Here is a 22,718-nt window from a genome sequence, read left to right on the forward strand (position 1 = left end):
TTTTTGCTCCACCAAAACAATTCTGCATGGGAAACATTATGTAAATCAGACCGTAAGTTAAATTCATCAGGCATATGCTCTTATGAATACATCAGGCTGTGATTCACTGGTGATTGAGTTGGCCTGAATGGCAGTACGTCGCACTGATCTCGTCTTAACTGATCTCCTAAAGAGCCCCTCCGTGACCTTCTTCGCCCCTCCTGCAGTTCTTGTGTACTGGCAGTTAACAAACTTAATTTAAGTACACCCCAAGAATTAAAATAAACCACATACTCCTCTCTCCTGCCCTGTCTACAGTCTCTGCTTCATGCCGACTCCCTCCAGCGCACCCACCAGAGTGCCCTGCAGCTACAGCAGAGAGCGGAGCTGCTTTTGCAGGCGGGCCACTATGATCCGGATGCCGTACGGGCGTGTGCTGAGACCGTAGCCCTGCACTGGCAGACCCTTATGCTGAAGATGGAAGACAGACTGAAGCTGGTTAATGCCTCCGTGGCCTTCTACAAGACCTCTGAGCAGGTGAGTTATAGTGGAGAGTGTATGATGATTAATATCATCGGCAAGGATCGTTAGTGGCCAAGATTGTAGTTGAAGATGTGCACTAGTTATAAACTGTTATATCTGCAATGCCAGATAATTGTCCGACATACGGCTATTTTGAGATTATCAGCCAATAACAATACCCACTTCCCAGATTCACAGAAATTTTAGCACCCTCTTGTGTCAGTTTCAAAATCTACTGACAAAATTGTCAATGGCTGTTGTATATTTTAATCTGCATTATATCGGTGCTCTGTACATATCTGCATTGGTCATTGAAAAACCGAAAGAACTGGTTGAAACTTCAGTTAAGGACTCTAAAGGCACTCAGCATTGTATCTGTGTGTTTTCTCCGTCTCAGGTGTGTAATGTACTGGAGAGTCTGGAACTGGAGTACCGGAGAGAAGAGGACTGGTGCGGCGGTCATGATAAACTGGGCTCAATGGCAGAGACTGACCACGTTAGCCCTTTAATCAACAAACACCTGGAGCAGAAAGAGGCCTTTCTCAAGGTACACTTACACACAGGGACTCAAACATCTGCGACAACAGAGGTCCACCAGTCCTCTAACAAATCTGACCTTTAAAAACATCTGAATCTACAGCAAAATCTAGAATTTTTCACTATATGTGATCACGTGTTTATCATTTTAAAGGGGGCCAAAACTGAAAAACATGATGCATTATGTATAGAAATACTATAACATTAACAATTCAAAGCTTCCAACGTAAAGGTAAACTAAGGTAGAAATACAGGTCATTCAGAAATTGTTATGTAATAATGATGTCAAAGCCATGATCATATGACCACCCATATGTCAACACCTAATCAGTATTAAGCTACATGGTGTTACTCATTTCACATGCAAAGAGGTTAGCCAATCATAAGACAGGTCATTTACATAAAGAAGTGTCAAAGGTACAATAGTAAAAACAACATGTTCAATTCTAAGGGGGGAACAATGTCATGTAAACTTAGATTCTGACAGTTTTTGGTCCAAAAATACATGACTAATATTATAAGTGGAATAGTTCACCCAAAAATGATAAATCTCTTTTCATTTACTCACCGTTATGCTGTTTCAAACTCACATGACTTTCTTGCTTCTGCGGAACATAAATAAAGTTATTTTGACGGACATATGATGTGAATAAATCCATACAATGTGAGTCAATGGGTTCCAACACTTCTCAGCTCCAAAAAGGACATAAAGGCAGCATAAAAGTAATCCATACGACTCATGTGGTTTAATCCATGTCTTCTGAAGCGATCCGATCGGATTTGCGTGAGAACAGACCAAAACGTAACTCCTTTTTCACTATAAATCTTGACGTCTGCTGTCTCCTAGGCTATTCCTGAACTATTCCTTTAAAACTCAATTTAATAGCAACAATCCATCAGACACTTTTTTAATTATGGTAAATACACAATAATTCAGTGATGTCACTCTATGGGTGTTTAAGAGCTTTGCATGTATCTAAGAAATGTGTTGATTCCCTGGTTCTAGGCCTGTACATTAGCACGTCGTAACGCGGAGGTTTTTCTCAAGTACATCCATCGAAACAATGTGAGCATGCCCGGGGTCGCCACACACAATCGCGCAACTGAGACCCAGGTCAAAGGTCAGTTCAGGACTTATTAAAACCAGTATTTTCAAAATATACATTACAGTCTTCCTGTATGTGATTATGTCTGCATGTTTTTGTAATTGGTTATTAATCTTGTCTTGTGTGTTTTTCTTGTGTTTAGCTATTTTGAGTGAGCTGCTACAGCGAGAAAATCGCGTCCTTCATTTCTGGACTATGAAAAAGAGGCGTTTAGACCAGTGCCAGCAGTACGTTCTGTTTGAACGACATGCCAAACAGGTGTGACTTTTTTTTCTTTCTTTTTTTTTTTTTTAGCCGTTTGATAATGTGGTGGTTTTTATTTTGTCTTGGCAGTTTAGCGAAGCAACAGGGCTCTCTGAATTTAGTCTGTTGTTCAGCAGAGAATGGAAATATGCTTGTCCAACGACAGAGAGATTGTGCATAAACACATGAAAACTTTACCCTTTCCACAGGCCATAGACTGGTTACAGGAGACAGGAGAGTACTTTCTGTCCACACACACATCTCCTGGTGATAGCAATGAAAAAACTCAGGAACTGCTGAAAGAGTATGAAGATTTCCGTGTCTCAGCTAAGGTAAAAAGCTACTGATAATGATGATTATTTTGATAATGTCACTGATAATGATCCTTAATCTCACAGTAAATCAAGATAAAAGTTTTATTTACACTAAAAATATTTTCTTTATCAGAATTGTTTTGTTTTTCTCCAGTAAAAATATCCTTAAAACACATTTGATATCTGTTAAAAGCCCAGGGAGTCCTTTTAAGATACTCCAAGATTTACTACTGTGGCAAGTATGGGCTATGAGAAACTTAACAAAATAACAAAAGTACTACACAAAAATGAATTGCTGGGTCTCAGAAGGATAATGACCTTTCAAGCCTGATGTATAAAATATGAAAAAAAAAAAAAAAAATACACTTATTCAAAAACGTATTATTATTATTATTATTAGATGTTTGTTTATAGCTAAAAAAAAAGTCAATTTCCAAAAAATATATTTTTTATTATTATTTAATATAATTGTATTTTTTGTATTCAATATGTCAAGCTATATATGGTTAATTGATTTCCATATTTCCAGGTTTTCCATGACTTAGAGAATTAGAGGTCGACCGATTGTGGATTTTGCCGGTATGATAACTAAGGTGGTGGGAAAGTTCGATAAGCCGATTAATCGGCCGATAGTTTTTAAAACTGATTTAAACCCAAAACACACCGGGGCTATCAGCAACTATCGCCATAGATGTTTGCCGATAACGTTAGTTCCAAAAAGCAACTATCAGCACCGATTAATCGGTACAAACGATATCTCTATATAGAATTTATTTTGAATCAAGAATTCTTTTTTTGTTCTTTTTTCTTCTTCTGTGGTACACTAAAGGGAAATTTGTTAAGAATATTCTGGCTGCTCTTTTTGGGCTGTCAAGCTCCAAAATGACAAAAAACAAACAAACAAAAAAAAAACATAAAAATATCATAAAAGTGGTTAATACAACTGGAAGGATGTTTAGATATTTTTACTCAAAAATAAGAAACTATTTATTGTTGAATAGGTAGTCTTGATTTTAACCTTGTCAATCATTACTCAAGAGTACTGCTTACCTAACTACCATGATTAATCTGCCAGTATCCCTCCACCCCCCATCTCTTGCCTTATTATTATCCATTCATTGCTAACTTCATTTATTAAGTAGTCTGGGGGGCTTTAGTGCATAAGTCGAGTCTCGAGCTCGAGCCCTCTATCTTGGACCCCATTTACACCTGGTATTAAGATGCGTCTTGGGTGAGCCGATCACATGTGTTCAGACGAGACACATCACTATTTACACCTGGTCACAGAAAAGACAAAGAAAGCGCATAATGCAGCTCATATTAAATATAAGCACAAACGCAACATTTCGTGCTGAATTGTCCATTATTTTAGTGTCTGTATTAACCTGAGCTGCAGATGTTTGTGCTTCTCATAAGTGTCCATACATGTTAATATCAGACACACTGAAGACGATCCGTGAAGTTCTCGTGAATGTATGTGAATGTATCCGCTTTTTTATTTTTATTTTTATTTATTTTTTCTCCCAATTTGGAATGCCCAATTCCCAATGTGCTTTTAAGTCCTCGTGGTCACGTAGTAATTCGCCTCAGTCCGGGTGGCGGAGGACGAATCCCAATTGCCTCCGCGTCCGAGACAGTCAACCCGCGCATCTTATCATGTGCGTTGTTGAGCGCATTGCCACGGTGACCGAGAACAAACCACATTATAGCGACCATGAGGAGGTTATCCCATGTGACTCTAGCCTCCCTAGCAACCGGACCAGTTTGGTTGCTTAGGAGACCTGGCTGGAGTCACTCAGCACGCCCTGGGAATTGAACTAGCAAGCTAGCAAACTCCAGGGGTGGTAGCCAGCATATTTTACCACTGAGCTACCCAGGCCCCCCCAATGTATCCACTTTTTAATATTTTCTGATCAGACAGTTATTTCCTTTTAAAGGAACTGCTGTGCTAAAACAAGCGGTCGTAACCATCAAAGTACTCTTTTTTTACCGCAGCAGTTGATTGACAGGTGAGGGGTGGTGCTTTGCTGCTGCCAGGACGCATACAGTATGGATTAGCGTTTACACCTCAAATGTGATGTGGTTACATGCATTTTTGACCACATTTGTATGTGGTTTTTGTGATCCGATCACAAAACGTTTTAGACCCCTTTTAGACCCGTATTTAACGCTGACCATATGTGATTGGATCACCAAAAACACATCTTAATACCAGGTGGAAACGGGGTCTTGGACAGCAAGCCAAATCAGTTTGCCTAGGTTTAAGCAAAGACAGTGATTGTATTTATCCATCTATAAACTAGGCTCCTCTCTTCTTCTTTTCCAGCAAACTCAGGAGAAGGTGAAGCTCTTGATCCAGCTGGCTGGTAGTCTGGTAGAGAAAGGGCACGTCCACGTGACGGAGCTGAAGAGGTGGGTGTCAACGGTGGACAGGCGGTACCGAGACTTTTCCATGCGAATGGGTCAGTACCGCTGCAGCTTAGACCGAGCGCTGGGACTGTGTTCTGAGGTGAGAGGCAAAAAATCACAAAAATGAATGGGATCTTAAATTGTGGTTGTTAAACTTTTAGATCTTGCTGCTATTAAGTTACTGGTTATTTATTTATTGTCTCATAAACACGTAAAACTTTAAGCTGAAGGTTGTATGACCTCAGTCTAGTGATTAAGACTGGATTAAATCTAGGATTTATCGCATGATTTAAGCATCATATCAGTACTTCCCTCTGTTCTCTTTAACAGGACCATAAAGACCTGGAGCTGGACATCATCCCTGCCAGCCTGACCCACACTGACCCAGAGGTCAACCTCAATGACCCCGACCACGACATCAATGAAGAAAAAAAGAAATCTGCCAGAAAGAAAGAGTGAGTGATAAAATGAACTTCAGCACTCAGAGAGATTTTAAGGACCAATCAGAGTCTTTATCCTGCTCTTGGTGCTGTGTGCCAGTTTCCTGGGCACAGGTTAAGCCTATAGTCCCAAACTAAATCACAGCGTCAATAGCTTCTTCATAGAAAATCCTTTTTAATCTAAATGGTTTTCGGAGGAATTAGTTTTCTGATGTGAAGTGCTGTCTTGGACGTACTTTGCATTCGAATGTCTGTAATCGAGTTGAATGTCAGCAGGGTTTTTTGCTCTCTCTGTAGGTATATTATGGCTGAGCTGCTGCAGACGGAGAGGGCTTACGTACGAGACCTGCAGGAGTGTTTGGAGGTGAGAGTGGCTCTGATGTGCCATAGAGACGGCGAGACTTGCAGCTGAGCATTCAGATTTAATGTTCGACATAAACTTTCAGTTTTAGTCATTTTAGTAATGATTCTTGAAAGCAAGAATCATAAAAGGTTACGTTGTTATACGCTTTGACTTTGAAGGAGAAGTTTAGCAGAATGTTCACACAGTTTTTTCCACACATTAAAAGTAAATAAGGACAGGAGACTGTCAAGCTCCAAAATTGACAACAAAAAGTGCCATAAAAGTACCATAGCTGTAGTTCCTATGAATTGTGTGCTTTATTCCAAGTTTTCTGAAGCTGTGTAATAGCTTTGTGTGGGGAAAAGACTGAAATAGAGGTTGTGTTTCACAAAAAAATATCTTCTCCTCCGCCATAGCTATCAAATCTCATTTGTGCAATTTAAATATGTGCATATCCACGATTGGAAGCTACTGCGGAAGATACATTTAACATTCTGCTAAATTTCTTCTTGTATGTTCCATGGAAGAAAGAAAGTCATACGGGTTAGAACAACACAAGGGTGAGTAAAAAAGGACAGAATTTTCATTTTTGGTGGAACTATTCCTTTAAGATGAAGTTAACATTCATTGTTTGTTTATACACAGACGTTTATGTGGGAAATGACGAGCGGTGCGGAGATCCCATCTGGAATCACAAACAAGGAACATGTGATCTTTGGGAATATTCAGGAGATTTATGAATTTCATAACAAGTACGTTTGGAGTCTTTCATACAGGCATGGTTTCCAGGTTAAATATGCTTGATTTGCATTTGAAGTGCTGCAGTTCAACACTAAACTGTCACTTTGATGACTTTTTAAAAATGTGAAGTGTGTAAAAATCCAGTTTATTTTCTTCGTAGAGAAATTGATTTTTGACGATAACATATAAACCTTTCAATACAGACCTACCATGAGCACTAGGGCTGTCAACTAGGCTGAGAAACTAAATTGGAATTTTTACCTTAAATATTCACAAAATTCGAATTAAATTCAAATTTTATAGGGGCACGGTTACTGAGATTACGCGAGCAGTATTCAGCTGGTCATGTGATTCTAAAATGGCAGCCCCCATGAGGGTGACCCTGCGCCATGTAGAATAAAACAGCTTTTATAAGGTTACTGATACGACCAGAGTCCTTAACTCATGTATGTGGTCATGATTTTATACATGTATGTTTCATAATTACAATTAATTTCTTTAGGAGTAAAACTTTTTTAATGGGGAAAAAAAATACTGAGTGCACCTTTGAAGTTAGCTGATTTTAAATTTGACATTATTTCCTTAGTCCACAAGAGGGTGAAATAAATAAATATAAATCAAATAGCACCCTGTTAAATTATTGCAAAGAACATTCCTGGCTGTTAAAAAACATTCCTTTTTAAACTGTGCATAGAATAAAAAAAGGGGGATGGGGGTGGGGGACTGCTTCAAGAGTTCTATGTTAACATGGTGTCAGTGATATTACCCCAGACTCGAGCTTCATAATTACAGCAATACCACAGTGTTTTTTATTCAGTACAGCTGTATGTACGGTAGACATATTCCCAATACTACTGAAGTAATATAGCTATTCAGTGGTGTAGCTGCTCAGAGAGATGGAGCAGAACGCAAGGATCTCGAGACGCACATTTCCAAGTCAACTCCTTTCCTGACAAAACGTTTTAAAAACCCCATTGCTTAATCTGAGAAACCATGATAAGAGAGCAAGACGCCATGGCCAGCGACCTCTGGGCTGTTCACACCAAACGCTTTTGCAACCACCCAATTTACCAGTTAATTTTCTATGTAAACACATGCTAGACAAACGTCTTTGATTGTTTCACCGTGTATTGTTGATTATTCAGCATCTCGTATTGGAGCGCTGTGGATTTAGATGCCGTGTCTTTAAACCTTTAAGCCTTTAAAACGTGTTTTGAGACACCTGCTTTCTGTTAACTGTATTTGTTGTGCTGCGTCTAGCCTTTTTTTAGCACAAGAATGCGATCGTTCTGAAGTCATTGTCAGTGCTTGGCTCACATTCAAAATTCCAATAACCTTTTTAGCATTCGAATGTTTGTTTTACACGCCCATTGAGAGCCCAGCGAGAACCACTAATCGTGACTACGAGGAGGTTACCCCATGTGACTCTACCCTCCCAAGCAACCGGGCCAACTTGGTTGCTTAGGAGACCTGGCTGAAGTCACTCAGCACACCCTGGATTCCAACTCACGACTCCAGGGGTGGTAGTCAGCGTCAATACTTGCTGAGCTACCCAGGCACCCTAATTCGAATAATATTTGAATTTTAAATTTAAATTTGACAGCACTAATGAGCAAATGTATGCTTCAGTAGAAGCCAGTGGAAGTCAGTGTGATTTAAAATATATATATATATATATATATTTAATTACCCAATTTCTGGTGAAGAACTACATTACCCATAATCCTAAAGAGAGATTCACCAATCAGAGGGTTTGCTGTTAACACTAAAACATGAAAATGGCTACCGCCTACTCATGAAGCATTTCAAATGACTTAAGTTTCTCTACACTTTCAAACTACTTATGTATTTTGTGTATACTGGAATATTTTGCTATAAACTATATAAAATGTATTGTTTTTATACATATAATCATTGTCTAAAATTGTTTTATATTGTAGCATCTTTCATTCTGTTACATCATTCGCAGTGATTTCTTTGAGTCATTTACTCAAAAAATAATTTCATTTGGGTTGGGTATCAGTACAGATTTTATCATTTGATTTGATTCCAATTCATATTCTGATTGTTTCTGATACAATTTAATTTGACTGATTTATTTGGGTACATTTCTGTTATAATAAACATTTTGTTTGGTTATCTGTAAATTTTCAAAGATCGATCTTGGGATTTTAAGAATCAAAATCAGGATCGTTCAAATTCAGAACACGATTAATCGAAAACAATTTTACCTAGCCCTAATTTTAATATACTTTTCCCTTTAAAGGGATAGTTCATCCAAAATGTAACATGCTCTCATCATTTACTCACCCTCATGCCATCCCAGATGTGTATGACTTTCATCTGCTGAACTCAAATGAAGATTTTTAGAAGAATTCCTCAGCGTTGGTCAATACAATACAAGTAAATGAGTGCCAACATTTGGAAACTCCAAAATCAGCATAAAAGTAATCCACACAACTCCAGTGGTATAATCCATATCTTCAGAAGTGATAAGATAGGTGTGGGTGAGAAACAGATCAAAATTAAAGTACTTTTTTACTATAAAATCTCCTCCCTGCTCAGTCACTCAGTCTCCACTTCAACTTTCACTTTCACATTCTTCTTCTTGTGTTTTTGGTGAGTCACATTCTTCATGCATATTGCCCCCTATTGGGCAGGGTGATGAATTTGTGGCAACAATGGATTTAAATATTGATCTGTTTCTCACCCACACCTATCGTATCACTTCTGAAGATATGGATTAAACCACTGGAGTTGTGTGGATTACTTTTATGATGCCTTTATGTGCTTTTTGGAGCGTCAACATTTTGGCACCCATTCACTTGCATTCACCTACAGGGCTGAAATATTCTTCTAAAAATCTTAATTTATTTTCTGCAGAATAAAGAAAGTCATAAACATCTGGGATGACATGCGGACGAGTACATAATGAGATAATGTTCATTTTTGGGTGAACTATCCCTTTAAATCTAGTTGGTAATGTTGTGATTCATCTTGGTGCTGGTTGGTGACATGGCTTAGAACTCATTATTGAGGAATTTTTGAAATGCTTATGAAGAAAATTAATTGGGTACATATTTGCTGAAATTGTCAGTTGAATTATGATTTTGACATCATTTTATGTTTTTTCAGTATATTTCTAAAAGAGCTGGAGAACTATGAGCAGCTTCCAGAAGATGTGGGCCATTGTTTTGTCACATGGGTGAGACGCAGATGAATCATTGTGTTCTTTCCTCATAAATAAATAATAAATACAGCTTTGTTTGGAGCATATTGTGACTGCAGTGTGGACTAGTCATCATCATTTTACTCCAGATACATGTAAATATTTTAAAACCAATGTGTGCTGAGAGGTTGGAAATGATTGGGAATTGCATATGCAGCATTTTTCTGACCATTATTTAAAACTTGAAAGTTTTGAAATATCAATTCAGCTCTGAAGTATTAATATTAAAGCAGGAGTTTCCACTACTTCCAAACTCTGGTGAGAGTATTACATTACAGTGAACATGTTTGTCTGTGTCCATGTCCTAAAGGCTGATAAATTCCACATGTACGTCACCTATTGCAAAAACAAACCCGACTCCAGTCAGCTCATCCAGGGCCAGGCCGGGAGGTTCTTCGATGTGAGTGGTCTTTCATTTTTCCCCTCAATTTTTTAGAAGGATATGATGGCAGACAGAGCACTAGAAAGGTTCAGGAGCTCCAAATCGGCAGCAAAGATATATAGAGCCCCTAACTTAACCCTTTCCCTGCCCCTAACTGTGTGTGGAAGTGACGCCCCTTTTTGGACTTGAAGCAACCCCCTTTTGGTGATTCAAACACCCATATAGAGATCTCCGGCTTGAAGTTATACCTACTTGCATTTCTTAATGGAGGTTTTTGTGGCAAAGAGGGTGAGATGCTAGAGATGGTTTAGAGACCAGAAAGAGGGCGCCAGAGAGCTGCTGTCATCCACCCTCACAACTCTGTTCCATTCAAATCAATAAAAGTCACTAATGATACACAATATTGTCATCAGAGAGGAAGATTAATTAGCAAAGCTCTATCATGGCTCAGGTTGGCATAAAAATCAAAATTGACCATTTACTTTCTGAACATAATTTCCCATCGCAATGTAATGAAACTAGTCATAAAATTTGCTGTGATTTTATTTTTTCTTGAATGTGTGTGTCTCTCGCAGGAGATCCAGAGGAGACATGGACTGGCCAATTCTATCTCATCATACCTGATCAAACCCGTCCAAAGAATCACCAAATACCAGCTGCTGCTGAAGGTGCACATCCCTTGAGATGCTGTGATGTGTCTGGATAATTATCACATTTGAAATAGATTTTGAATCAATTTGGATGGGTGTGTTATGTGTGTGAACGTGTATTTTTGTGAACAGGAGTTGCTGACGTGTTGTGAGGAAGGTAAAGGAGAAATAAAGGAGGGATTGGAGGTGATGCTCAGTGTGCCCAAACGTGCTAATGACGCCATGCATGTCAGCATGCTGGAGGGTAAGTGATAATTACAGCATCTCTAAAAACAAAAATCAGCATAACTGTATACAGAAGAACTGTGCTTTTTTATTTTACCATTGTATCAGTCACAGAGGCTTTTTCATCATGTTTATTTTTTTTAATTAACAGCTTTGTTATAAACAGTTTTAAGTGTTAACAACATGTTTGCTTTTCATATCCTTCATATAAGCCTTAATAAGTAATTAATTATTAATGCAAAATTAAAGTTTTTAAAGAAATGTTTAAAGTTCATAAAGACTTTTTTTTATGAAATTAGTTCAAACAGTTTGTTTAGAAAAGTTTGTATAAATTAGGGATAGCTCACCCAGAAATGAAAATTATCTCATCATTTACTCACCCTCATGCCATGCCAGAAATGCATGACTATATTTCTTCTGCAGAACACAAACGAAAAATATTCCAGCTCTGTAGGTCCATACAATGCAAGTGAATGATGATCAGAACTCTGAAGGGCCAAAAAGCACCCAAAGGCAGCAAAAAAATAATCCATTCGACTACAATGGTAAAATCTGTGTCTCAGAAGCGATATGATAAGTGTGGGTGAGCAACAGATCAATATTAAAGTCCTTTTTTACCACAAATCTCCACCTTTGACAAGCTCCAACCAATAGATGCACAAAGAATGTGAATCGCCAAAAAACAAAAGAAGAAGAATGTGGAAGTATAAGTATTTATTGTAAAAGAGGACTTAAATATTGATCTGTTCACCCACACCTATCATATCGCTTCAGAAGACATGGATTTAACCACTGGAGTTGTATGAATTACTTTTATGCTGCCTTTATGTGCTTTTTGGACCGTCAGAGTTTTGATCACCATTCGCTTGCATTGTATGGACCAGCAGAGCTGAGATATTCTTCTAAAAATCTTCATTTGTTTTCTGCAGAAAATAGAAAGTCATACACGTCAGGGATGGCATGAGGGGGAGTAAATGATGAGATAATTTAAATTTTTGGGAGAACTATCCCTATAAAAGGCCTATTTACAACAAACACAATTTTTCACTACATATTTTTGGTGTTAGAAGATTTTAGAGGTGCATTTAGTAAAATTTCTGTCATTAAAAATGTTTTACTCATGAATTCAGCAAGAAATGAATGTTTAAAAGCAAGTACACTCATGTATCAAGAATCATATTAGTAGCTACATAAAAGCTGTTTTATTTTACATTTCATTCTACAGCATTTGTTAAAAGATGGAAAATAATGTAGGTGTCATTTACGGGTGGGACAGGTAGGACATGTCCCTTCCACTTTTTGCCTTTGATAGTTTTGTCCCCACCACCTTTTGAAATGAGCAGGAGTTTCCATTTAATTTATGTGTGTTATAATAAGTGGTGATCCAGTGTAAGAGTTTGTTATTTTTTATGTTGAGTGCTCTTTGCGACATCAGTGGCATTGAGTGATAGCGGGAGGCGATCTAGAGGCGTGCTCTGTTTGCTCACGCTCATTTCCAGTGAAATTGCAAAGCAAAATGCAAACAGATGTGTGCCTGCACATGATATATAACCACTAGCATACAGAAGCAGTATTCGTAATAAAATAAAAAGTTACATTATATTCCAGAGGAACAACAACATATCTTTTACATTTTAGCAGTGAATTTAGCATTAAAGCACATGAATGATCAGATTGCATTTTGCTTTAATTCAGGTATGAGAACTTCACCCAGAAGTTGACAAAAATGTTGTCTTGCATTTGGTGTTGAGTTTTGGTTTGGTAAAACAAATAGCAATTTTATTTTATTGCAGTGCTTCTAGTGTGACTCTGCAGGTCTAACGTTGTGTTTGATCGTAACCATTATAGGGACATCTTTGTGATTGTGGTTTCAGGTTTTGATGAGAATCTGGATGTACAGGGTGAGCTGATCCTACAGGACACCTTCCAGGTGTGGGACCCCAAATCACTTATCCGCAAGGGCCGCGACCGCCACCTCTTCCTCTTCGAAATCTCCCTCGTCTTTTGCAAAGAGATGAAAGACTCATCGGGACGTACCAAATATGTTTACAAGAACAAGCTGCAGGTAAGTTGCTTCAGGATAACACACTGTTAACATGTGTAAACACCATCAGATAAATGAGATCTGCAGAGCCTTAAAAGCTTTTTTCCCACTTAACTAGTAAGTAATTAGTGTGAGTGTGAATTCAAATGTGTTTTGACAGACATCAGAGTTAGGAGTCACGGAACACATCGAAGGGGATCCGTGCAAGTTTGCACTGTGGGCCGGCCGGACGCCTACATCTGACAACAAAACAGTTCTCAAGGTAAGATGTTTTTAAGTCTTTGTGTATCTGTGACAAATGAGGTTTTACATTTATAGCAAAATTCACACGGAACCGAACCCAAACCCCAAACTGCACAATATGAACAGCTTAAATCATCTGGATTCAGTCAGATTTACTGATTAGAAACTGTGTGTGTCCCTGCCACTGCATGTGGAACTTCCACACTATGTCTTTTTTCAAGCAATGGGTGAGTAGTTCACTACAGAATTTTATATTGTTTCAAAAAAGCTTACAAAAGGTCATGATGATAAATCGGTTTAGCCCAGCGTGTGCGGCACAGCACGGTTCACGCACCCAGTGTGAAGGCTGTAACCTGTTAATATGGCCGCCGAAATGAGCGCACGCTCAAGATCCGCAATAAGACTTGTGGTTAAATTTGCTTATATAGATTTCAGTTATGACAACTCTCTGAAAGATTTTATATGTTAATATGTACAGTATATGACTCATTGATAGGATTTGGTTTTGTAGACTAAATCTGCTATGCTGCTGCAGAGCAAGTATGAAAACTTGCTACTGCTAGAACATACACAGACATTCTGAGTTTAGCATGTAGACATGCTGCTGCTGCTGCACAATTAGACAAAACACAAGACATGCTGCATCAAGCATGTTGGACGTGCTGCTACAAAATTAGACATACATGCAACCCCCAATGTAGCAGATCTAGACAAGTGAAGCTGGGGTGGAGGTGGGTTTCAGAGAAAACCTCTCACCGCGCTGCAGTGAAACCGGCATATCTGCAAAACTAAGCAATTTAAATTCAATTTGAATGTAATTTAAATGGCAAAAGAGAGTACACAAGTTGATACAAATACATGTCTAAGGACCTATCGCCGTACACTATACGAGCTGACTGGCCAACAGATAACAAGTTCAAAAAAACCTTTCAGCTTGCGGCATGTAGAGTTTCATGTCTGAACTTCAGTCATTAATTTTACTCAGCATAGAAGTCACATTAAAGGGATAGTTCACCCAGAAATTTAAATGTTCTCATCTTGTACTCACCCTCATGCCATCCCAGATGTGTATGACTTTCTTTCTTCTGCAGACCATAAATTGTGATTTTTTTTTTTTAGAAGAAAATTTCAGCTCTGTAGGTCCATACAATGCAAGTGATTAGGTGGCAAAATTCTGACGCTCCAAAAGGCACATAAAGGCATCATAAAAGTAATCCATACGACTCCAGTGTTGTAATCCATATTTTCAGAAGTGATATAATAGGTGTGGATGAGAAACAGATCAATATTTAAGTCCTTTTTTGCAAGAAATTTGTCTCCCTGCCCAGTAGGGTTCGTATGCATGATGAATGTGAATCACCAGAAACACAAGAAGAAGAATGTGAAAGTGAAAGTTAAAGTGGAGATTGAATGAGCAGGGAGGAGAATAGTAAAAAGGACTTAAATATTGATCTGTTTCTCACCCAGACCTATCATATCACTTTAAAAGACATTGATTTAACCACTGGAGTCATATGGATTACTTTTATGCTGACTTATGTGATTTTTGTAGCTTCAAATTTTGGCACCCATTCACTTGCATTGTAAGGACCAAAAGAGCTGAGAATTTTTTCTAAAAATCTTCAGCTGAGTTCAGTACATGAAATAAAGTCATACACATCTGGAATGTTATAAAGGTGAGTAAATGATATGACAATTTTCATTTTTGGGTCAAATATTCCTTTAAAGTGGCAAGTGTGCACTATTACACAGAACTTTTAATGCCGCACAGAGACGGCCTTAATTTACACAGAATACCAATCACACACTTGAATGTTTTTTTTTTGTTTTTTTGTGGGGATTTTTCCCCTTTTTTCACCTAATTTGGAATGCCCAATTCCCAATGCGCTTTTTTAAGTCCTCGTGGTCACGTTGTGATTTGCCTCAATCCGGGTGGCGGAGGACAAATCCCAGCTGCACTCCGCGTTTGAGACCGCCAACCCGCACATCTTATCACGTAGCTTGTTGAGCGTGTTACCACGGAGACATAGCACATGTGGAGGCTTCACGCCATTCAACGCTCAACTCACCACGCGCCCCACCGAGAACGGACCATATTATGGTGACCACGAGGAGGTTACCCCATGTGACTTTACCCTCCCTAGCAACTGGGCCAATTTGGTTGCTTAGGAGACCTGGCTGGAGTCACTCAGCACGCCCTGGGATTCAAACTAGCGAACTCCAGGGGTGGTAGCCAGTGTATTTTACCACTGAGCTACCGTGTTAGACAAGCACAGATTGACATGACAGAGGGGGAAAACACTGATGTAAAAGAGAATACGCAAAATAAAGAGAAAGGTATTGAAAAGAGGGCTAAACTGCCCAATATAACATCAGAATAAAAAAGAATTTAAGCATCAATCTCTGTCTCCATCAGAGATACTATTTCTCCCCCACCCCACATTTTTGCCCTAAGCCCTGGCTAATTTCTGACCATGGTGCACATGCTCTGACAGTTTGAACTTTGGTGCTCATTTGGACGATGCAAGTTCAAATCTGTTCATCTCAGCATTTCCTGTTTTTTTCACAATCTATTTCAATGAAAGTGTCAAAAAGGCTCAAAAACACACACAGCTTCATACACAAGCTTACATATTGGATGCATTGAACTAAGTATAATTGGTTACTATGTGTTATTTCTTCTCTGAAGGCCTCCAGTATAGAAATAAAACAGGAGTGGATCAGGAACATCAGGGAGGTGATTCAGGAGAGAACAGTCCACCTGAAGGGGGCGCTAAAGGAGCCCATACACCCTCCAAAAACCCCAGCCAGACAGCGCAGCATCAGCAAGAGGTATACTGCTTGTCCTGTATGTTACTGATGTCTGATTCGCAAATGTTTCAAGGTTGAACCAATTCACAAAGCTCTTGAAAATCAATTGACTGTAATGGAGAACATTTGAAACCATCTATTTGGTGATAAACACCAGTAATTAATTGTATTATAATTTTACATTTTGCACAATAAGAAAAGATGTAAAATTCAGTGCAGGGCCTCTCAAACACTGTTGAGAGATAACTCAACTGAATTTGTGAACTGGTTCTTTAAAACAAACTTTCGAACCAATTTGCTAAAAAGAGAATTCTCAGTGCTACAAAATGTACAGCAGATTTTGTCACTTTTTCTTGTTTACCCTGTTCTCTCATCTTTAATATTCACCTAACCCTCATAGTCTGTTGACACTGACTACTATTTTGATGTTTGGTGTCCCAGAGACCCCAATGATGTAGCCCTTTTGTAAAAAATAATAATAGTAATTTTGAAGTTCCTCTGACCTAATCAAAACCCAGTACTGTAGATATTATTGAAGTCCCTTTGTTTTACCTTAAAGTAGCCAAGAAGAAATGTGACTGGTATCCTTTCTAATAACACTGTTTCAGTTTGATACAGCAGTGTATCTCAGTGGGTACACCAGTCAGAGAATCTTAGCATGGGAAAAGTCATTGCATTTATTCATGTTCTATATCTAGGGTCTCTGAGACCCCAAACAAAAGTAATGCCACATTTTAATGGTTCCAAACTATTAAAGTAGCTTGCTATCTCTCAGAACGCAAATAGTTGCTCTTCATGTCTCACTGTACATTGTGTATGTGATCACAATGAGAATGGGTTTGTAACATATATGTCATCTTCCAGGGACACTACTGAGGATGCGGACAGTCAGGGTGATGCCAGCAGTCAGCCCGACACAATCTCCATCGCTTCCCGCACATCCCAGAACACTGTGGACAGTGACAAGGTAGAACTACAGTAAACTACAACAACACCACAATAACACTAGGGCGTCTACGGGAACCTGTTGGCGGTCACTGTATTGCCAATTAGCTTGGCCAGGGGTCATATGATCAGAAATTTCAGTCAGACAGGATCTATATGCAAAAAATAGAATTGAAATGTATCTGCTTGCTTTTTTGGATGTGTGTGAGTGTACAGTATGTATGTGTGTGTGTGTGTGTGTGTTCATCTGTATCCAGTAGGAGTTCCTTCACCTATGGAAAATCTGACTCTGCTCATACACACATACTGTATGTGTGTCTAGCCAGTAAACAACTGCCTTGCTGTGTGTGTGTGGCTCTAGTGTGTGGACATGTCAGGGTGTGGTTATCTTCAAATACAGTCCAAAATTTCAGAAGCATTCAACTCCTTTTTCTCACTTAAAAGTATACTAGTTTGATTTATGGTGTTTTTTTACTTTAACACATTTGATATAAAACACAGAACCATTAGATATGTCCCAGATATGTCCTCAGGCATCGTCAAACTTACTGGTAAACTTTGTTTTTAACACATTAAGTTTAGTACTGAGACTTACAGTGTTGCCCAAGTTATTTTCGTCTGCAGGATGATTCCTTTATCCTCATTCTTTCTCCGCCTTTAATGTGTTTGTTTTTGTTATATAATTTTCTACTCTGTCCCGCTTAAATTTGATTCCGATTCACTGTTTTTCATCCAGTGTCAGTGTGACAAAATGGGAACACTATTCCCTCTGTGATCTCTTTATGTCATTTCTCTGTAGTTTTATGATTACTTGCTCTTGTTTAATATGACCAAAAAATTACAGACAAAGAAGCTCTGACTCAAGTTTTAGCTTAGTGTGTTCTAACAACAAACACATCATTTGTTTGGTGGTGCTCAGTGTGGTTTGACTCGAGATGTACTGGTCTCAACCTCAAATAGCACACCCCTTTATCATTCTCTGACTGTCTGATACATATTGCACACAAAAAAATGCCAAGAGTTGGCTAAAATCACAGCCTTTTTTGGCGTAAGTTTGGTCCACTTGCAAGGTTATTTTTTTCTCACATATTCAAATTTCGTTGACATTTATTCATTTGAAAGATGCTTTTTCTCCCTATTTGGAATGCCCAATTCCCAATGTGCTCTAAGTCCTCGTGGTGGTGTAGTGACTCGCCTCAATCTGGGTGGCGGAGGACGAATCTCAGCTGCCTCCACGTCTGAGATCGTCAACCCGCGCATCTTATCGCGTGGCTTGTTGAACGTGTCACCGCAGAGTTATAGCACGTGTGGAGGCTTCACGCCATCCACCGCGGCATCCACGCACAACTCACCACACGCCTCACCGAGAGCGAGCCACATTATAGTGACCACGAGGAGGTTACCCCATGTGACTCTACCCTCCCTAGCAACCAGGCCAATTTGGTTGCTTAGAAGACCTGGCTGGAGTCACTCAGCACACCCTGGATTTGAACTCGTGACTCCAGGGGTGGTAGTGAGCGTCTTTACCACTGAGCTACCCAGGCCCCTGCTTTTACAACTTTATTAAGCAAAAAGCCATAATAGTCACATAATGACAGACATCTAATTTTCATTTTGTCTCTCTGTTTCTGTCTCTCTGGTCTGTCTCTTTGGAGTCATTGTACTAGCAAGCGGTGTCTTGGTTCATTGTGTTTGGAGATTTTTCGAGTATGTGTGTGTGTGTGTGACTGTGTGGCTCAATAGACATTTAAATAATGAACTACATATAGACTTGTCATATTCCTTATTTGTATACACTAGACATTTCTTGACTTGTTTGTGTCTCTGGGTAGTTTGGGTTGGCATGCTGTCAGCACTTGGTGCAAAGCTAAAGGGTGTGTGTGACTGTGTGTTCGCATAGCTGTCCAGAAGCTAAACCTCTCATTGGAGGTTTTTTTTTTCTCTCCCCAATTTAGAATGCCCAATTCCCAATGCACTCTAAGTCCTTGTGGTGGTGTAGTGACTCGCCTCAATCCGGGTGGCGGAGGACGAATCTCAGTTGCCTCCGCATCTGAGACTGTCAATCCACACATCTTATCACGTGGCTTGTTGAGCGTGTTACCACGGAGACCTAGCGCATGTGGAGGCTTCACGCTATTCTCCGCGGCATCCACGCACAACTGACCACGCGCCCCACAGAAAGCAAGAACCACATTATAACGACCACGAGGAGGTGTCAGCGTCTTTACTTGCTGAGCTACCCAGGCCCCCTGAAAAATGATTCATAAATAAACTAAGTAATTTTTTTTATGAAGTGTTAGGGTTAGTCTATAGTCATTATAACTAGCTTTCAGTGAAAACAAAAGAAGTTTATGGTATGTGTCCATTTACAGTAGTGTGTGTGTTTGTGTCAAGGATTAAAAATGAAAAAGATCCGTTAATAATGTTCTTTTTAAAATGACAGTACTGTGAGCTAAGTGTGGGTGAAGTACAAGTTGCAGGGTTGCCAGATCTGGCAAGAGAAAAACAAGCCCAAATAAGCCACTTGCCTCACCAAAATAAGTGAAAATGAGCCATTAAATCTGGTCTGGTGTGGTGAATTTATCAGCATAGAAATCATAACAAGCATACAGTTAATTCAAGTATAATTTTTTATCACAGATCTGCTTCTCAGTCAAAACCCAGCAGCATCAAATCTGTATTAATGCATCATATCTAACAATAATTTAGTGAAGACTTGGAAACAACTGAGAAATGTACTTTTTACCTCCAATAATGTTTTCCTTGTATCTGGATTAGCCGTGCATGTACATGTAGTAATTATACATAGTTGTTAAAAAGGTCTACATCTACAACTGGCAATTAGGCAAAAAAAAACAAAAACAACATGAAGCACACGGGCAACACGAAGTGGTAATTCCAGAAATGTACTTTGATAAAAAAAAAAAAAAAAAGTATTATTGGAAGGAAATTAACTGGTTATAACTGGTTACCAGCATTTAAAAATAAAGTTTCCACTCCAGAACAATTGAAAATGACTTTGTTCCCGTTTTCAGTTACGTCTGCAAAAACATTTGTTCGTTTTCGGTTTTCGTTCCCTGAACCGTTTTTAGTCCCTTATTTGTGTGTTTGCTTAGTTATAGTTTAAGGACAAAATTCTCTAAAAATGTGAGCAAAATCTGACAAAACCTCCATTTAGGCACATTCGTGGACGTTCTCAATTGGAAAATCGATTCATTGTTAATACTTTATGTTTTCTTTTAGGATTAGGGTAAGATGTAGTATTTAAAAAAACTTTTTTAGCTTAGCTTTTTTAAATTTACTGTAGATAACTATGTAAACGTGTGTGTGTGTGTGTATGCGCGTGTGTATGGTAGTCTTGAAGCTCTTTCTGTCTTTATCACACATGCACATATGTGCGCACACACACGCACGCACACGCACACACACACACACACACACACACACACATACACACATCTTTGACCTCACTATTTCCTTGTCCGTCAAAAGACACCAGTTTAGGGTGTTCCATCTTTTCATTGCTGCCTTCGATTTTTCCTTCTCTCTCACTTTTCTCTTTTCTTTTGACTCTCTCTCTCCCTTCTCTCCAATTTGGGCTGAACTCTCTCGTCACTCCACAGCTGTGCAAATGTAACTGACAGCTCAGTAATTGTGCTCCATACTCTCTAAAGAACATGTTTAGCATGAGTATAGTCTCTATGGGACTAAGAGTTTGGGTTAAACCGTTAGCTACCTGACTGTCTTCCAATCAGAGGGCATATCTGGTTGGCAGACTCACTTCTGGTTGGTTGAATTGGAGGTACAGATCATGCCCAGGTGGAGGAGTTTCAGACTACCCAAGAGAACCAGACCTGTAAGTTAACATGTGTCGAACTGGATTTTATGGGGTTTTGGAGGACTATATTGGCTATGTTTTTTTTATTAGTGCTAGTTCTTGAGAAGAAGTTACTGTTTTGATGCTGGTTGGTATGTGAGTTTTAACTCTTTGATTAAATGATTTAATCACAAAGTTTATACAATAAAATAGTTTTATTGTAGCCATAGCTTTATTGTAATGTGATGTATTGGTACATCAACTCTAGGACTGGGAACATTTTCACTTGCCTCTTTTGTTTTCAAAATTGAAAGCAACTTTTAACTCAATTACTGAACTGACACACACTGGAGAATTTCGCATTAAAGACAAGCATGCTTTGTGTTTTGAGGATGTGTGTTAAGGGAGCAATACAAATTTCCTTCACGTGTGTAAGTGTGTCTCAAACTTAGTCGGCCACAAACGTATCCACACAAACACACACAGATGCTCACACATTGTATTTGTCATTACACTTTTTTGGATATTGACTGCATGTCCTGCAGTGGGCATGCTATTCTCTATCTACGACTACTTTAATCAGTTAATTCATGTATAATTATTGTGCAAGAAGTTTTTATGGCATTATTAATTGAGAGACTACATGAAATATTAATACTTTTAACATGCATTTATCACACTGCAGTACCAAATAAAATGAACCAGTGAAGGCAGAAAGGTGATTTAAGTCAGTGGAAAAACTTGGATTTGTTAAACAAGATAGAAAAACTAAAAATGGAGACCAGTCACAGGACATAACTATACAATTTCCTTCATATACATTTAACCTAAAATCTTGATGTTGATTTAAAAAAAATAAAAGTTCACGTAGGTGAGTCAACTACCCAAATATCAAGTGTACAGTACATCCATTACCCTGCTATAATACTGGATTGATGCTTTATTGTATGATTTATTAGTAGCAGTTTAACCAATCTCTGGCAGTTACCAAAATTCAGTTCAACGAGAAACTATTTACGAGAATGCCGTGTTTTCCCCTATAATCATTCTCGAATCATTTCAAATGTCTTTGCTGACATTAGCACTCTCTATGCTTTTTTAACTGCATCTGTGTGTGTTTTCTATTCCAATAAGCATGAGCTCAGATTTGGATTTGGGTTGCTCAGAAGGGAGTGGCTGTTGAAGTTCTACTCCATGTGTTTGCGTGTTTGTTTGGCCAGTCACATTTCAGATTTGCAATCAATATTAGGTATAATAACTGGCCTCCAGTTCCCATTAAATGTGTCAACACTTTATAAAAGCTTTGATCAATAAGTCATTAGCAAACATTATATAATGCTAATAGATCAGAAGTTCATGAACATTCAAATATGAATACAATTGAAAATATATAAATCAGATTTTATGGCAGTTCTTTCAATTGAATGTATGTTAACTAACCTACCTAAAAACAGATTAAACAAGCATAAGTTTGTTGGTTAGTTGTCCCTTTAAAAGATACATTTATGTGTATATATTACTAGCTGATCTTGACTCAAGTCTGTATGATGTCTGCGATTGACTGTGAATAAAGAAAAAGCGTATGAGAGCTAAATTCTCTCATATGGTTCATATTAAACACACTCTCTCATTATGCTTTCCTCATGGCTGGGAATTCTGTCAGTGTGGAATACTCTGCTCCATATTCCTGCTTGGCTGTAAAGCTTCAGGACGGGGGAAACACCCAACGTTCCCCAGA

At 38.6% G+C, this 22,718-nt stretch overlaps 1 protein-coding gene across 1 annotated transcript in view; it reads left to right on the forward strand.

Moving 5' to 3' along the window:
• The window catches only part of LOC127449144 (kalirin-like), a 122,649-nt gene that overhangs the window by 65,656 nt on the left and 34,275 nt on the right, over positions 1 to 22,718 (forward strand). Inside the window, exons 17-33 of the mRNA XM_051712374.1 lie at positions 298 to 516; positions 899 to 1,048; positions 2,045 to 2,159; positions 2,287 to 2,402; positions 2,597 to 2,719; positions 5,028 to 5,210; positions 5,441 to 5,565; positions 5,848 to 5,914; positions 6,539 to 6,645; positions 9,770 to 9,839; positions 10,174 to 10,263; positions 10,821 to 10,913; positions 11,028 to 11,139; positions 12,995 to 13,185; positions 13,325 to 13,426; positions 16,097 to 16,239; positions 17,083 to 17,185. Coding sequence (XP_051568334.1) covers positions 298 to 516; positions 899 to 1,048; positions 2,045 to 2,159; positions 2,287 to 2,402; positions 2,597 to 2,719; positions 5,028 to 5,210; positions 5,441 to 5,565; positions 5,848 to 5,914; positions 6,539 to 6,645; positions 9,770 to 9,839; positions 10,174 to 10,263; positions 10,821 to 10,913; positions 11,028 to 11,139; positions 12,995 to 13,185; positions 13,325 to 13,426; positions 16,097 to 16,239; positions 17,083 to 17,185 — 2,109 coding nt within the window. The remainder of the gene's footprint in view (positions 1 to 297; positions 517 to 898; positions 1,049 to 2,044; positions 2,160 to 2,286; positions 2,403 to 2,596; positions 2,720 to 5,027; positions 5,211 to 5,440; positions 5,566 to 5,847; positions 5,915 to 6,538; positions 6,646 to 9,769; positions 9,840 to 10,173; positions 10,264 to 10,820; positions 10,914 to 11,027; positions 11,140 to 12,994; positions 13,186 to 13,324; positions 13,427 to 16,096; positions 16,240 to 17,082; positions 17,186 to 22,718) is intronic.

This window comes from Myxocyprinus asiaticus, chromosome 12, assembly GCF_019703515.2.
Source record: "Myxocyprinus asiaticus isolate MX2 ecotype Aquarium Trade chromosome 12, UBuf_Myxa_2, whole genome shotgun sequence".
Taxonomy (NCBI): Eukaryota; Metazoa; Chordata; class Actinopteri; order Cypriniformes; family Catostomidae; genus Myxocyprinus; species Myxocyprinus asiaticus.